At 48.1% G+C, this 17,102-nt stretch overlaps 1 protein-coding gene across 1 annotated transcript in view; it reads right to left on the minus strand.

Annotated features, from left to right (window-relative positions):
* Nucleotides 1-7,486: 7,486 nt before the first annotated feature.
* Nucleotides 7,487-17,102, minus strand: part of PACC1 (proton activated chloride channel 1) — a 304,382-nt gene continuing 294,766 nt past the window's right edge. The window contains exon 8 of the mRNA XM_069608530.1: nucleotides 7,487-8,045. Within this exon, the coding sequence (XP_069464631.1) occupies nucleotides 7,884-8,045 (162 nt within the window). The 3' untranslated portion in view covers nucleotides 7,487-7,883. The remainder of the gene's footprint in view (nucleotides 8,046-17,102) is intronic.

Below are 17,102 nucleotides of genomic sequence, written 5' to 3' on the forward strand. Positions count from 1 at the left end.
TGCTAGGCCCTAATGGGAAGCCCTATTGAATTCTCCATCGTAACGATATCCAGTAATAAATCTAAAAAAGGCATCCCCTCATAGCTCTGGTGTCGAAGCAATGCTGCAAAGTCCTTAGATCCTCTGCTACTGCTGCACAGAGGCAGATGCCGTTCACCGGTTCCAATTAACATTGAGGCTACACAAATTTGCTAATCATAAACGTGGATTGCTAATCAAAATAGTTTTATTTAGCAACCTCTGCTAATCAGTTTTGCAAAACTCATTTATGCCTTGGTTATGGAGATGGTGGGTGCTTCTTTTTGGGATGCACTCCGGAAGAATATGTTGCTGCGGGTGGGGGGTTGTCTAGAATTTGAATACCACAAGAGAAGTTGGACGGGAAGGGCAAAGTGTCGATCAATAAATTGATCAAAGGGGCGGGGACGTGAATATGCAGACCCAATGCTCACAAGGAGGAGTACATGCACAAGCTGAAGAACGCATTCATGTCAAAACTAACATGAAGGGTGACGTCACAACAACCGTAGATCACTCCTACATTACACCTACTGTGCCACACATAAGGGAGTAGGGTGCTGTGCAGGAAAGTACAAGTGCAAAACACAGAACATATATGTATTTTTAACGAGTAGGTCACTAGGGATATCTAAGCAAAGCTGCCACAATGAAAAATACACATGCAGCAAAAGTAATATTTGTATATCTTTTTTAAACTTAACTTAGGGGTGTAATGAGTTTAAGGGCTAGGTATATTACTGAATAACAGATTGGCCAGAGTTTAGTAAGCCCAGGGAGACTAGACAGAAGCAGAAGCCATGTTTTAGTGGTTTGAAAGGCCACAGCTAACAGTAGAATTGAAGTTCTGCTGACACTCACAGAAACGCTAGATCAGCTCACCAAGGGTGAGACACCCAGAAGCACACAGTATCTAATTCATTGTTGCAGAAGGAAACGTTTCTCATGGGAAGATAACTGCAGCCAAATGCAGTCCCACACAATAATTTAAAGGACATCAGGCTGAGTAACAAGGGGGTCAGCAGCGAGTACAATAGCAAAAGAGATTTCAATACGAGAAATTCAGTTTCACCAATGGTGTCCTGCACAGTTTTTTCTACCTAGAGCTGGCATGATACAAGATAGGAGATGGGGAGTGAACAGGTGCAGGTGTGCAAGGGAAGAGGGGAACCAAATCAGGGGACTGGGATATGGTGTCTCTTGAGGCTATAACAAATTATATTGGATAGATTCGGTGGGATGCTGTGCCTCACGCTGTCTCCAACGAAGGGGTCCAGTTCACACTGAGGGATTTATCAACTTGTATATTAGGGGATGACAACCAATGGCAATCAGTTTCTGCAGGTCAGCAGATAATGATGTAGTTGAGGGGAGGGATGCTTGAGGGTCAGGAAAGGGTGTTTTTCTAGGAAATGTTTTATCCAATCGGGACATGTAATGTATATGCTTATATGGGGGTCTTGTGATGACCCACCAATTATGTATTAGCACATCCTCAAAGATTCTTTGGTCACAAATACTGTAGCCCTTCTGGGCAGAGTTGACAACGATTACAGTTCAGTTTTTCTTGCACAGTCTACACTTTTTTTCGATTACTTTTCCACGTTTACTTGGATCGCCCCTGAAGACACCTGATCTACACTCAAACCCTCCAATTTTCTCTTAAATTTGCTAATCGTCTTTCTCACGTTAGGCTACCTAACGGTTTCAAGAAATTTCTGTGCAATCATCCCCAATGGCGCTGGACTGCCCCGGGCAGGACAAAGGCTGATATGCGGGGAAATTTCTTCTCTGTGAAAGGGACAGAGAGCTAAAGACTTGGTAGAGTCTCTCCCAGGGTTTATTCACCCAAGAACAGGTCATTGGGCTATGTTCATGCTGGTAGAGAGATTCCCAGACCCCCCCCCCTTTGTTTTGCATAAATTAACTTTGGGTTAACAGGGCGATCCAGACGTGGACCCCTTACTCACTGCTGTTCTTAGAGAGGCAACAGTTTCACCTCACTGATGATGCCCAACAAGGCTGAAACACGTGTATGGGGTTACTGATGGTACTCTTGTTCAGAGGAGAATTGCCTAGCATTTCGGCAGTGGACTGCCCCTGTGAAAGGGACACTGAGCTAAAGACTTGGTAGAGTCTCTCCCAGGGGTTATTCACCCAAGAACAGGTCATTGGGCTGTGTTCGTGCTGGTAGAGAGATTTCCAGACCCCCCCTTTGTTTTGCATCCCCAATGTTAGCAGGCGTGTCGAAGTTAATTTTGTTGCTGCCTAACTATCTCTGTTTTCACCTCACCATCAAAATAATCTGCCTTTTAAACAATCTCCTCCCTGCTTTTTTACTGGGGTACTTTAAAAAAAAAAAAAACACAACACACCCATATTGCGGTCCCACTACAGCAATGCCCAAATGTCCTTTTCCACTTCTTATAAACCATGCAGCCAGGGCAAACAGTTCAATCTAGTGCTGCCATCAGAGCCAATGGTGTGAAAAGTAATGGGTTTCTTTCCACACAGGCATCATACTACTCAATCTCCCCTAGAACCAGCTGTAGACCATTTCTCCCATACCATTCATCATGTGTAGGCCTATATCTCCCAGAGAAACTGAGCCTGGGTCTCACATACGAGAGCTCTGACCTATTAGTTGTCCCTAACAGAAGCTTTTTAACCCTTGCAACACCCACCTACAGAAAGATAATTAACCATGGTTTGTGTTAATTACATCAACACTAGAGTTCACAAAAAATTCTTTTATACAACCGTGACATGAACAAAACAACCATCCTTGTCTCTTGTAAATCTCATCGCAAATCTTTGGCTATGTTTCAAGATAACACATGCCTTTTCTATTGAGCCCCGAGGTGATATGCTGCAAAAGAAATACACAATAACATTTCAATTAGTATTTGCTCTTTTTATAGTGTCTCTTGTACAAAATTTGAGCAACATCTGACCTTTCACAAACTGTCTTCTATCCAGTAATGTTTTTAAAGGCGAGTCACCCCTTTGACATTTAGTGTGGCACCCCACTCCCAAACAGGAAATTACTTTGATTCCTATTTCACCATTCCTAATCTTACGCCACCAGCTGAAGAACGGATCATTGTATTGCATAGAAGGGAAATGCTCTATCAGCCTAAGACAAATGGATCAAGAATTTCAAACTCTGTACACCACTCGTGCTGTCTCATCCATACAAACTTAATTAGCCAAATCTATTGATACACCTGCAACGGATAGAAGAGAATATTGGGTAGCCCTATTGGGTAGCCCCTTTAGGTCCGGCCCCTCAAGGTTTTAAAATATTTAGTTAAGTGATAGGACCAAACCAAAATAAGGTAAAATCTATACCATTCCACCAACTCTGCGGCCTCTAACCAAACACTTCAACGAAGGAAAATATATTCACGTTCTCCTGTCACACCATCCCAACATGTCGGTCCTCTTTTCCCTTCTATAACACGTTTACATAACCACTTACCCAAAACCAACCCAACCAAAAGAATAACACTGAAAAATGCTCTCCTTCACTCTTGTAAATGCTGAGTCTCACTTTGTCACACTAAATCCAAAATAAAACAGGCCAGCAACCACATATCCTGGATTTGAACATGAGCCATCTCCAGCAGTAACCAACCAAACGCCCACCAGCAAGTGAATGCAACTTTGAACCATTTAATCATCGTACCCTCCACCGAATCTGTACTCTTGGCCAGTAGAAGTTTTATGTACTGCCATTTACCCACCCTCCTTTTTCTGTTGTTCTCGCTTCCACAATTCCTTTCCTTCCTCACACTCCCCAAGGTACCTGCATCACCCTCTAGAAAAGACAAGGTGATTTGTAACTATGTGTAACTATTTCACAGGTCTGAACTAGGGGGCAACTATCTTGATCCAACTTGAAGATCAGGAAAAAGGGATAGCCCGACTGTCCCTCACCTCTTTGAACCTCAGCTCTTGATCAAGCCGCTTGAACTCTTGTTTATCAGAGGTAAACACTAACAAATCTCTTTTTTTAAATCTAACCTTTGCCCTACTTAAATTCAAATACCCAATGCCCCACACCTTTGTCAACACTGTAGATACATATATTGGTCAAATCTCACTGCCATTGCTCATATCAATCTTTCTCTGAGGCCTCCTTGTGAGCTCTGTCCAACACTAAACCCAAACATCTCTCCTTCTGATTTTCTTTAACCAAATCTCAAACATCCATTTCAGTTTCACCTTTCGGTTCAGGGACTAAAGGAACGTGAAGAACACACTTTGTTTTCCATTTTCACAATGTCATCAAGCTTTGGGGCCAGCTGCTTCTAGTTAGTTTGAGGCAGTAGATCGTGTTGGAGACCAAATCTATAACAGTAGGAACTAGGGTGAAGCGCATCCTATGGTGAGTGGACAATAGGAGACATGACATTCAGAGGTGGCAGTCCACACCAGCTCTGCAATGAGGTCTTGCCACATTAGCTCCTTCTTGGTACATCTTCTGACCTGGAGGATATTGCACTTGTTCGGTAACTGTGGCACAGAATATTAAGTCCAGTGCTGTTATAGGCTGAAACTGCCAGATGTCTGTGGCTGGTAAATGAGACACAATGCTACTGGGGCTTACAGTGCTGGAGATGTGTGCAGAGGTGCGTGAACATTGTTCTAGAGAAGCAGAATTGACAGAATCTACCCCCCCCCCACCCCCCCGATACTGTTGTGCGAGTGGTGTGGCATTCCTAGCTTTCTGTACCTTTTACCCACAACTAGCAGTCAGGGCCAGGGGGTATGAAAATTTTGGACAACTTTCATGTGCTCTGATGGGCTGAAATGCCAGCCACTTCAGACACTCAGAACGCACACAAATATTTTGGCCTCCGAAATGTTTGCATGTTTACAGAATGCCCAGCCTTGTGGAATTTTGCCCGATCAGAGATTGTGGGTGTAATGGGCAGATTTGTCTCTCCATTCTCCAGCTGCTCCATGGTACTGGAATGTAGCAATTTGCCCAGCACTAACAGGAACCTACAAAGCACTAACTATAGTAAGCAATGCAAGAGAAGCCCATGAACAGTCTACAATGAATGCAAGGGTGCATCTGAAATTACAGAAAATATTACTGCTCTTAAGCTTAAAAGGCAATTTAACCCGATTGTCTCTTATTCAATCATGTTTGCATTAATGCTGAAGTGTTGACTTTACAAACGACACCACCCTATAATTTTCCAAACTTACAGCCTCAATACGAGTTCAGTGGTGTGGCCAAAAATTGTGGTAATGCAGCGGTAACAGAGTTACCACTGCATTGCCGCCATAGTAGGGTACTGCCGTACTATGGGTTTGGATGTATGGCAGGGGAAAACCATCCAGCAGAATGCTGGAGGCAATTCCTCTGCTTTACCGACAAAAACAGCCAAATCAGCAGAATTGCAGCCAAAATACCACCAAACTTGTAATGAGGCCCTTAGTGTCCCTTAGGAGTCAGGTGGCTATGGTGAAAACAGGTGGTATCTGAAATACTGCCTGTTTTTACCATCCGCTTCATTTTGGGGTCATGAGGCATTCACCTCACGTGGTACTCGGCACTGCAATGCAACAAAATGCTGTCTCCACCTAAAGGGTGAAGGGGAGGGGGGAGCCAAGCTTCCTGGCAATGTAAAAGATTTTTGTTATTTAAGTGAGGGGATGCCTTTAAACTGAGCGATAAAAACCGTGTGTAGAGAGCCCCAAAGGCAAATGGCAACGTGGGCACCCAGGATGTGCAGATTTTCACCCATAATTTTCTACAGAAGGTTCATTACATACCATTCTGTGCATTATATCCGAAACCGAAATCTGCGTAACTTACAATGAGGGCCTTTGTGTTTCACCCCCTTATAAGCCCCCTGGAGTTGCAGTGTTTGCTTGTTGGGAGTTTCTGAGCGAGACATAAGCCCTCTGGAGTTGCAGTGTTTGCGTGTTGGGAGTTTCTGAGCAAGACATAAGCCCTCTGGAGTTGCAGTATTTACGTGTTGGGAGATGCTGAGTGAGACATAAGCCCTCTGGAGTTGCAGTGTTTGCGTGTTGGGAGTTTCTGAGCGAGACATAAGCCCTCTGGAGTTGCAGTATTTGCGTGTTGGGAGTTTCTGAGCAAACCAAAAGCACCCTGGAGTTGCAGTGTTTGCGTGTTGGGAGTTTCTGGAGGTGCACAGTGTTTGCGTGTTGGGAGTTGTTTCTGAGCGAACCAAAAGCACCCTGGAGTTGCAGTGTTTGCGTGTTGGGAGTTTCTGAGCGAGCCATACGCACCCTGGAGTTGCAGTGTTTGCGTGTTGGGAGCTTCTGGAGGTGCACAGTGTTTGCGTGTTGGGAGCTTCTGAGCGAGCCATAAGCCCTCTGGAGTTGCACAGTGTTTGCATGTTGGTAGTTTCCGAGGGACAGAGCTTGTAGGGACTTTCAGTGTCAGTTGTCTCACGGATTGCAAGATAAGGCTCATTACTGCCACTTCACACATCTTCACGACTGCTACACGGAAATGTACGATCGGACCGGAAAAAAAAGGTCCGACCTTACAAAAAGTCTGAAAAATGCTACCACCAAATGTTCGAACACCAAAAGTTCAAACCTTTGGTGGTAGAATGCATTGAAGGTGAGTATATAAAAATATATATATTTTTTTTTTAAAAAAAAACTGTGGTAACTGCGGGGTTGTCCCCTGCAACACCCCGCTATACAGTATAGTGAGCGGGGTTGGAGGGCACACCGCCACTGCACACCCAACATTAAATTAAAAAATGGGGCTGCGGGGGTTGTCTCCCGCAACACCCCTCTCACCATACTATACAGTGTAGTATAGTGAGCGGGGGTTGCAGGGGAAACCCCTGCACCCCCGTAACAAAAAAAATATAAAGAAAAGGAACCTGCGGCGCCGGTTCCCGATCATGGAAGTGAAAAGGAACTGGCGCCGCAGGGACACAGCGTGAAGGAAAGGTAAGTAGGGTATGTTTATGTTGGGGCTGGGGGTGTGCTGAGGGTGTGGGTGGGGGGGGGGTGTCGTGGGTGTGGGTATGTAGGGGATTTTGAACGTGTGTTCGCCTGGGAAATGGACGAACCTTTTGTGGTTCGTACATTTCACATACAAACTTTTCATCCGTGGGAAAATCAGCTGCGGTCGGATCACGTAGAAGCTGCTACACAAGTGTGCAGTGCCCATGTGACGCAGGGGTAGCTGGTTAGACATCTCTCTTGGACATGTTTGTAGAGTAAAATGAGGAAAGCAATCTGCGGCTTGCTTTGTGGAACGAGCACGCCTCTTGGACTTGGAGGGATATTTTCATTTGATGTGGTGCTACACACCCACAAATGGTTCCGTGCAATGCAAAATCGGAACAACGCACCGGTGCATGCCTTCTAAAAGATACATGAAACTTTGGTGCACATCAAGTCATTTCTATTTCTTTTGCATGGGCAGAGATCTGTTGATCAATTCTCAAATAAACACAAGAACTGACATATTTGCCAATTTAAGGCAATGCATTTACCTAGGCCACTTAAAAAAGTTTGATACAAACTTATGTCACAAGCATTTTCATAAAAACGTATTCAGTTGCTTTAACTTTCAGTGCATTTGATCATCAAGTGTTGCGCTCAGTGCTCGATTGTTTCCCTTGATATTGTACATGATTCAGGATAAAACAAATATGAATAACTTTACAGATTAAAGGAAATACTATTTTGTTTCGACTTTCCAGCTGTGCAAAAGAATGCTTTGCATCAAGGTTCTGTCTACTGGAGGCTTGGTCACGTGAAGGCAGCTGCTCCTCTTGAGCGAAGTAAATGAGTAGTTTTTGCAGCGTTAGTGTGCTTGTCCCTGTGCTCAACAAAGTTCTTGTCTAGGCGCCTCCTCAGCTTATATGGTTCAGTTCCCGGGCTCGTTTCTTCAAATGTCGCTTTCGGATTTTGATCATCCATTTAACGCTCAGTTTGGCAAAGTCTGCGGCCTTAAATAAAACCAGGAACACACCGCAAAGGAGGGCTATCATACTCCACGGGTTTGCCGTGATGATCTGGAAAACAAAATATTGGAAAAGCTTCAAGTAATGGCTTCATTGCTCGCACGCATCCTTGAGCAACAGGCAGGGCTGTACAATGCGCATTTTGTGCAATACACCTTGTCTGGTTCACTTTTGGTTCATTGTTGGAATTAGGAGAGCACCCCAATTGCGGAGGATTTTCAGGGGCGTATCTGAACAGCCATTTAGATTTCAACGTGTAATCTGGTTGGCTCTCAAGCGAGGACTGTGCCCAATCAAGTACAAATCGGGAGAGAAGGTAGGCCTCTATGGGGTTTAAATTGCACAGCGGGGGGGGGGGGGGGGGGGCGCCTCTGGTTGCAACTGCATGCACTTTGGCTACCTCAATTGCAATGTTGTACAAGTACAAGAAACCTATGCAAAACAACACTTTTTAGCATTTTTGTTTGTGCTGCTATAAGTGTAAATGACAAGTTACGCTTGAAGGAGGCATTTACAATGGATTCCTATGGAATCTGCCTGCACTTAGAACCACTCTTTAGAAACACAGTTGAAATCAACTTTGATCACATATACATGTAGTTCATTGCCTACCATAAAAAATAAATGGTTCAAACAATACCGTGTATATACATGTATATGCACTGCAATGTCCTTGTGCGGGTAAGGCATATTAGTCAAAATAAATAGTGCTTTAGGTAAGTAGAAAATATACATATATTTAAAAAGAAATCAGGATAAAATTTGAACACCAGGTGGCAGCATTGCTAAACCTGTAACGTGTGGTATTCCAATGGCAATACGTTTGTATTTAATTGTATTTATTGATGAAAAGGTTAACACTTGAAACAGGAAGGTGGTAAATAGGAAAACTAACAATATGCACTTTTGTGTCTCCCAAATGTTGCGTGAGCCCATGGAAGAGCTGTTTGGTTCCCTTACTACAGGGATCTGCAGCTCTCCAGATGTTTACGACTCCCGTGATCCCTCATTACCTCCACGTCCACTCTTCCTCGTCCCAGTACTTACCTCATGAGGCACCCGCCTCCGACACAGGACCTTCTTCTATTTCTTCTTATTTCTATAACTCCTCCCCCACACCCACGTTACTTAGTTTAATTTTTCCTGCCTCCGGCAGGTTGGGCTTGTCTTTTCTTCCCGGCGCGGGGCGCTGGGGAGCTCCGAATGCTGGCCCCCTGGTGGGGCTGTGTGGCGGGGCCTTCGGCTCCTTCAGGTGTGGCAAGACTCCTGGGTTCCCTGCGGGGCTTGGGACCCGGTTGAGTCAGGCTGCCTTGCCTGGTTTCTGCTGGGCTTTGGCCAGCGCAGGGCATCGTGGCCCGGGTTCTGGGAGAACGGACCCGGGTTAAGGTAAGGAGAAGGGAGGGCATGTTTTTCCTGTTGCATGGCCATGCGGCATGGGCGGCTGTGCACGGATTGGCGGCTCCTTTTTCTTGTTTGAGCCACGTGCTCCGGAGGAGGGTGGGCTCCTCCTCTGGTGCTGCAGGCATGTTGCCATAGGAATTAATTGATGTTGTTCCTATTGGTTGTTGTTCTTTCTGGCCTCTATTTGAATGTGGGAGAGGCACGTTAGCAATTGTTTGTATGTGGAGCCTTGATTCGGTGTACAGGGGTCTTTGGTGAAGCAGGCTTCCTTGGTCACTGTTTTTGAGCTTACTCAACATGGGAAAACATTCTGCAAAGAGCAGGCATCTGGTCCTGTCTTCTTCGTCTTCCTCTTCTCCTGATTTACACAGAAAGAGAAAGAAGAAGGCTAAGCGTTTTTCCCTGACCAGAAAGGAGTTGAAGAAGCTGCTTAAGCATCGTAGAGGGAGTCGCACACGTGCTCATGGACACAAGCGCAGGCGTCTGTCTTCCTCATCCTCCTCTTCTTCTGGCGCTGAGTCATCGGCCTCTTCGGCTGATGCTGAAGGGAAGTATCTGGACAGAGAGGGAGTGGAGGAGGTGCTGGCTCAAGTTGGAGATTGCATGGGATTTTCAGAGCCCCTGGTGTCGGTGGAGGGGGCCGACCCTTCTATTCGGCAGTATAGGCATACACCTAGGAAGGGGTTGCCATTGGTTTCCGATATCCGGGAAAAAATCCTCCGGGAATGGCATGACCCGGAGAAGATTGCAATGCCCCGCTTCATGTCCAAACTTTACCCTTTGAAGGGCGAGACTTTGCTGTCTGATCCAGTTGAGGTAGACGATATCCTCGCCAGCCTGGTGGGTCGCTCCTCTATGTCGGCCGAGGATGCAACCGTCCGGGATCCAGTGGAGAGTTAAATCCTGGCCTTAAGAAGTTTCATGTAAGGGCGCATCTGGCCCTTCGAGCAAATATCTATGGTTCCTACACAGCTGAAACAGTGTTGAATGGTTTCAGGGAGTTGAAAAAGGCTGTCAATGAAGGCTCTGATTGTGCCCCTTTGCTTACAGACATGCAGAGACAGGTTGAGTTTTTGGCCAATCTGGCTTTTGATGGGGTACGTGGTTCAGCCATGGCCATGGGGGCTGGTATATCTGCCCGGAGGCATTTGCACCTAAGGGACTGGAAGACTGATGGGTCTCAGAAGGCGGCTGCCCTGAAACTTCCTTTCACTGGGTCCAGGCTTTTTGGTGATTGCCTTGAGGATAAGGTGCACAAAGTTTTTAGGGCGGACAAACATGCTGACAAACTTCGACGCAAGCCTCCTTCAACGGCCAAGAAATCTTCCTCTGGGGCTGGTCCAGTGACCAGCAGGTCTTTTCCTGGCTCCTCATCACATTCTTTTCGGAGAGCTAGGGGGGGCCGGGGTCCTCCACGCTCTTCACGTCCTGGGCCGACACCTAAGTCCTGACGGTTTGGAATTGCCGGTGGGCGGGCGGCTCCGGCAGTTTTTTCCAGTATGGGAAAGGTGGTGTTCCGACTCATGGGTTCTGGACACAGTACAATGGGGGTATCGAGTGCATTTCCTGTCTCCTCCTGTCCAGCATTGCATGGTTCGGACTGTGGTTCCCAGGTCTCGGCTCAAGAGGTTGGCCATGGACACCGCGCTCTCCGAATTAGTGTTGAAGGCGGCCATCATGCCCTTTCCTCTCCCTGTGCAGGGGCAGGGGTTCTACTCACGGGTGTTCCTGGTCCCCAAACCTTCGGGGAAGTACCGTCTAATTCTGGACCTCAAAGCCCTGAACTGCTTCGTCCAAAAGGAACACTTCAAGATGGAGACTTTACAGAACATTCTTCCGATGTTATTAAAGGGGGATTGGATGACATCTCTGGATCTCCAGGACGCTTATTACCATGTGGCTCTCCGTCCCTGGCACATGCAGTTCTTCCGCTTTGCAGTGGGATCCTGACATTTTCAGTTCAGGGTGCTCCCGTTCGGACTGCGATCTGCCCCCAGAGTTTTCACCAAGCTAGTGGCTCCCCTGGTGGCGCACTTACATCTGCGGGGCATTCAGATATTTCCCTACCTGGACGATTGGTTGATCAAAGCATCCTGCCAGCAGACTGTCATTTCTCATCTCCGATTGGTCTGCCAGGCATTGCAGGACTGGGGTTTCCTGGTGAACTGGCAGAGGTCCCAACTGGAGGCTTCTCAGGATCTAGTTTTCATTGGTGCACAGGTTTGCACCAGGATGGGGAAGGTGTTCCTGTCCCTGGAGAGGGTCCGTCGCTTGCTGACTGTTCTGGGCAGGGTTCTCGGGAGGCAGTATGTCCCGGCCTGCCTATTGCTGAAATTGCAGGGGCACATGGCTTCTTGCGTGTTTCTAGTTCCCTGGGCCCGTCTTCATCTACGCCCCCTGGTGTCCTACCTTCTCTCCCACTGGCTCCCTTCATCTCAAGCTTTCGAGGCTTTGATTCCGGTGTCTCTGGCGCTGCGGGTCTCCCTGCAGTGGTGGTTGAGGGTTCCGAAACTACGGGCTGGGGTGTCCCTGATCATTCCTCCTGTGACCACACTTACTACCAACGCCAGTGGAAGGGGCTGGGGAGCTACGTTGGGAGTCCTCTCTGCTCAGGGGTTGTGGGATCCGGAAGAGAGCCATCGGACATCCAATTGGCGAGAGTTGTGTGCCATTCTCCAGGCTCTGGTGTACTTCAGGAGGCTGCTGATGGGCCGGGCAGTTTTGGTCCGGACGGACAATGCGACAGCTTTGGCTTACGTCAACCGCCAAGGGGGTTCCGGCCGCTCCTTGAATGCCCTGGCAGCTCAGATAGGTGCTTGGGGGGAAATCACATCTGGTGTCCCTGGTGGCTTCACATATCAGGGGGGTGGACAATGTTCGGGCGGATCTACTCCGCCGCCGGTTTCCCTCCTCGGTGGAACTGGTCCTCTCGACCCAGGTTTTTGCAGAGATCTGTGTCAGGTTCGGGACCCCTATTCTGGACCTGTTTGCGTCTCCAGCCTCAGCAAAAGTTCCCCTCTTCTGCTCTCGTTTTCAGACAGAGGGTGCGTGGGGGGTGGACGCCCTCTCTGTGCAGTGGCCTCAGGGTCTCCTTTATGCTTTTTCACCTATTCCTCTTCTGCCTCGGGTGGTTCAGCGCATCAGAATATCCAGGGTGACTGTATTGTTGTTCGCTCCGTACTGGCCCCGCCGGAGTTGGTTCCCCTCTCTGTTGGAGCTTCGGTGCCAGGAGCCTTGGCTGGTTCCGAAGTGGCCTTGTCCCCTTCTGGGGGAGCTACGGTTGGGGGTCCGCCAGATACAATGGTCAGTGTGGATATTGCACGGGCTAGGCTGATATCTCAGGAGTTTTCTGGTCCTGTGGTGGATTCCATAATGAATGCTCTTAGACCCTCCACTCTGAAGGCTTACGGCAGACATTGGAGCCATTTCCGGGACTGGTGTGGGCGGTCTGGGATTCCCCCCTGCGTTCTGGCATCCCCGCTATCCTTCAATTCCTCCGGGATGGGTTTGACAAGGGCCTGGCGGTTTCCACGCTTCGCTCTCAGTGGGCCTCCATAAAATTCCTTTTGGGGGACTCTGATGGGCACTTGGATGGGGAGGTGTTGGTGGGGAAGTTGCTCAGGGGTTTTTCTTCTTCCCGTCCTTGTACTTATAAGGGGCTTCTCCTTGGGATCTCCCTCTTGTCTTAAAGTTTCTTCAAGGGCCTCCCTTTGAGCCCATTTCCGAAATTGATATGAAACATCTGACGCTGAAGACTGATTTTCTGATTGCCATAACTTCTGCCCGTAGGCTTGGGGAGATTGGGGCTCTGTTATGTCACCCCCCTTTCCTGAGGGTTCTGTCGGACTCGGTGGTGCGGAGGTGTGATCCGAAGTTTCTCCCTAAAGTTGTTTCTCGTTTTCACACCTCTCAGGATCTGGTTCTCCCTGCCTTTTTTCAAAATCCGCAAACGCCAGAGGAAGTGGCTTGGCATAACATTGATGTGCGGCGGGCGGTGTTGGAGTACTTGGCTAGAACTGCCCCTTTCCGCCACTCTGACAGTCTACTGATTACTTTTGGCCCGGCTGGGGCTGGGCGTAAGGCATCTGTAGTGTCCATTAGCCGATGGATCCGTCTTGTGGTCTCCATGGCCTATGTGGCTTCGGGCCTGCCTGTGCCTGCGCACGTTCAGGGGCGGTCCACCAGAGGTTTCGCGGCCTCATGGGCCGATGCTAGGGGGATTTCTCTACAGGAGGTATGTAGAGCTGCCACTTGGGCTGATCAGAGCACCTTCATCAACCACTATAGGTTGAATGTCTCCCACTCAGGGGTTGGTTCCTTCGGGGTTGGAGTTTTGTCTGTGGGGATGTAAAATTGGAGTTATTAAAGGTGTGTGTTTCTGCAATGTTTTGACTGTGTCTCATTGGGACCTTTTTCCTCGTTTGTTGCTTTGGTATACCTCATGAGGTAAGTACTGGGACGAGGAAGAGTGGACGTGGAGGTAATGTTCTGATTACTTACCGGTAATCTTCATTACTCCTAGTCCTACTCTTCCTCTTCGCAGTACTGACGACCCTCCTCACCCTCCCTGCGGGGAAGGTCCCATGCTACGGCTTGGTAATATGAAACTAAGTAACGTGGGTGTGGGGGAGGAGTTATAGAAATAAGAAGAAATAGAAGAAGGTCCTGTGTCAGAGGCGGGTGCCTCATGAGGTAAGTAATGTGACGAGGAAGAGTAGGACTACAAGTAATGAAGATGACCGGTAAGTAATCAGAACACCATTGATCATACAGCCTAGAAATAATGAGAGTTGGGGACCAACACACCTGCAGAGTCAACGTTTGCAGACGCGCCCCCCGCCATTCTATGTGCGTTTACGCTTGCACGGCCCTGCTTTTTTTTTTTTTTTAAATATCATCTTATGTGATGTTAGTTTGTTGGTGTTTAGAATGATTTTTATTGACTGCTATAAAATGTTACCAGAAAGAAGTTTTTATCTGACGAATGAATTGTTGATCATATGAGTTTATATTAATGGATTTTTAATTTAATTAATATGTGATTGAATGTAAAGTGTATGTATGTGCTGATATTTAATTTTTTTAACCACGATTATTAAAGCTCAAACAATGCATATCTGACAATTTCGATAAAAAAATGCCATCATTCATGGCATATAATACCCCCTACTGTACGTTATAAGGGTATTGCACGTCACAGAGGAGTTCTGTTCCCAAATAGAGGAACGAGGCCGATGGTAGAGTTTCTTTCTATGGCCTTGCAACTCCGGGGTGACTTGCAATATCCTTATAACGTACAGAAAGGGTATGTTACAGTCACCTCCTTTACTACCTGGCCTCTTGCTTAATCTAACGTAGGGTCTTCCATTTGCTGTTGCATTAATGTAGAACGCGCTCGGATTAAAAACAAGAAAACGTGCAGCCAGGGATGTCATTTGGGGGAAGCAACTGCAACCCCTGGCAGCCCCCGTGAGACCCCCCCCTGGCACTGCCTTTGTGGGCCGAGGACTCGGATTTAAAAAATAAATAATTTCTTTTTGAAGTCACTCCGACTGATTTACGTTTCGGTTTTCCGTAACGGAAATAGTTTCTCTTTGAAATCAGTCAGCGTGACTTAAAAAACTCCAAGGGCCTGGAACTGTCCGGCTCCTATGCTCTGCTGCGCATGACAGGAACCGGAGCTGGTTCCTTCGGTGCTTGAGCATGGGAGCCAGAGGCCTGCCTGCAGAGGAATCCATGAAGGTAAGGCAATGTATTTTTTTTTTTAAGTGTAAAAGTGTGTGCGCGCGTGTGTATGTGTATATATCATTTAATTTGTGTGAATGAGCGCATTATGTATGGGTGTGTGCGTGAATGGTGACTGAGTGTGTTGGGGGCTGCTCCGGGTCACCGGACAGCCCCGTGTTCGGGTCGGGTGGCACCCGACGCCACACGGTGACGTGCGGCGATCACGCCGCGGGATGTAGGGTGGGGGTTCATCCCACCCGCTCCGGGACACCGGAGCGCCACACATGGCCGGCTGGCAACCGGCTCACCGCGGCCCCGGCTCTGGGGGCACCCAGGCCGGGGTCGCATCCCCAACCCGCCTCACATGGCTGGGGGACCCACAGGGACGGCGTTGCCCGGCAGGGGCACCGTCCGGACGGCGTTGCCCGGCAGGGGCACCGTCCTCAAGCTGGGCCCCGACCTTGGGCCCAGCACACGTGGCGAGGCACCACCCCGGCACCAACACAACACACACACGCGGAGTCAGGTTCACTCGTGACTGCCGAGCCAGAAGCGGCTCGGACCTTTTATTAGGTTGGTCACATGGGTAACCATGTGACCACACAACTCCGTGGAATGTACCATGGCCCCTCACAGGGGTGCCATGCAACAGAGTGCATGTGTAAATAAGCAAATTAAGGTGTGTTCTTGTGTTAAATGCCTGTATTACTTAACAGTAATCTTCATTACTCATAGTCCCACTCTTCCTCGCCCCAGTGCTTGCCTATGAAGCACCTTGCCTCATATAGAAGTACTGGGATGAGGAGGAGGGACGTGGAGGTAATGCTGGGCCAAGAAAATAATTTGGGGGGGTTGGAGGAGGAGAATGGTAGGGAGAGGGGAGATGTAGGAAGGGTAGGGCAGGAGAGGGGTGCGATCATACATAATGGTCATCAATGATAAAGGAGGAATGATATGTATTAGTGCCTAGCCTGGCATTTGGTACAACCAGTCTAGTAATTTCTTACTGCGGCATGACATTTGTACTGGGCTTCTATAATAAAGTATTACCTGTCTAGACTGCCATTTGAGTGAAGCCAGTATAGCCATTTCTTACTGTCATGGCATATTTTATTTTTTTTAACATGTTTTTATTGAGGTTTTCAATATACAATACTGGTCATCCCCTGCCCTCCACTCCCTTCCCTTCCCTTCCCCTCCCCTCCCTCCCCTCCCCCCCTCCCCTCCCCTCCCGAATCCGTTGTGAGAACATCAGCACTTGTAAACACATTTATGTTATGGCTAACATATGCAATCTTTGAGGGCAAATTGACTCTATAATAATTTTTATTTTTTTAACTTGTCTTACGTTCCATCCCCTTTCCTCCATACTGTATGGGCATCCCTCGCGAGGGACAGGAGACAGAACCTTTTTCACCTGAAAAATATTCTTCCCCCTTTAAATTTAGAGGGGCGCGGCCCTGGGACCATGCGTTCGCCTGACTCCTTCTACTGGCGCCACTCCTCGGTTCCCTTTTCCGCGTCGACAGGAACGGGCCGATTTCACCAGCGCACCTGGGTTTGGCTTCAGACATGTGATACCACGCGCTCTTCCTCGGATATTCTTCTAGCTTGCCTTTTCTTCTAGATATTTGGTCCTCCTATGCCACGCTCCTCCCCGGCGCCATGTCGACTTCAACCAGCTTCAGCAGATGTCCAGCCTGCGAGGGTCTCTTCCCCACAACAGACCCCCATGCCCTTTTCCTCCGCTGCCTTGGCCCCGACCATGGCTGGGAAGGTTGCTCTGCGTGCGATTCCTTGACACCTCGGGCACTGAAAAACAGACTGGCTAGGTGGAGGGAGCTCTTCTGACCTCAAGGACTTTGTCAAACTTCTTTTGTGGCGAAAGACAAGGCCTCTATTCTCCATAGCACCGCGCAAGGGGCGACTCCTTTCCAAAGAAGCACCCGACCAGGAGGGGCCTATCGGGCTCTAGTATCA

Source organism: Ambystoma mexicanum, chromosome 4q (assembly GCF_040938575.1).
Source record: "Ambystoma mexicanum isolate Mex_15411 chromosome 4q, UKY_AmexF1_1, whole genome shotgun sequence".
Classification (NCBI taxonomy): domain Eukaryota; kingdom Metazoa; phylum Chordata; class Amphibia; order Caudata; family Ambystomatidae; genus Ambystoma; species Ambystoma mexicanum.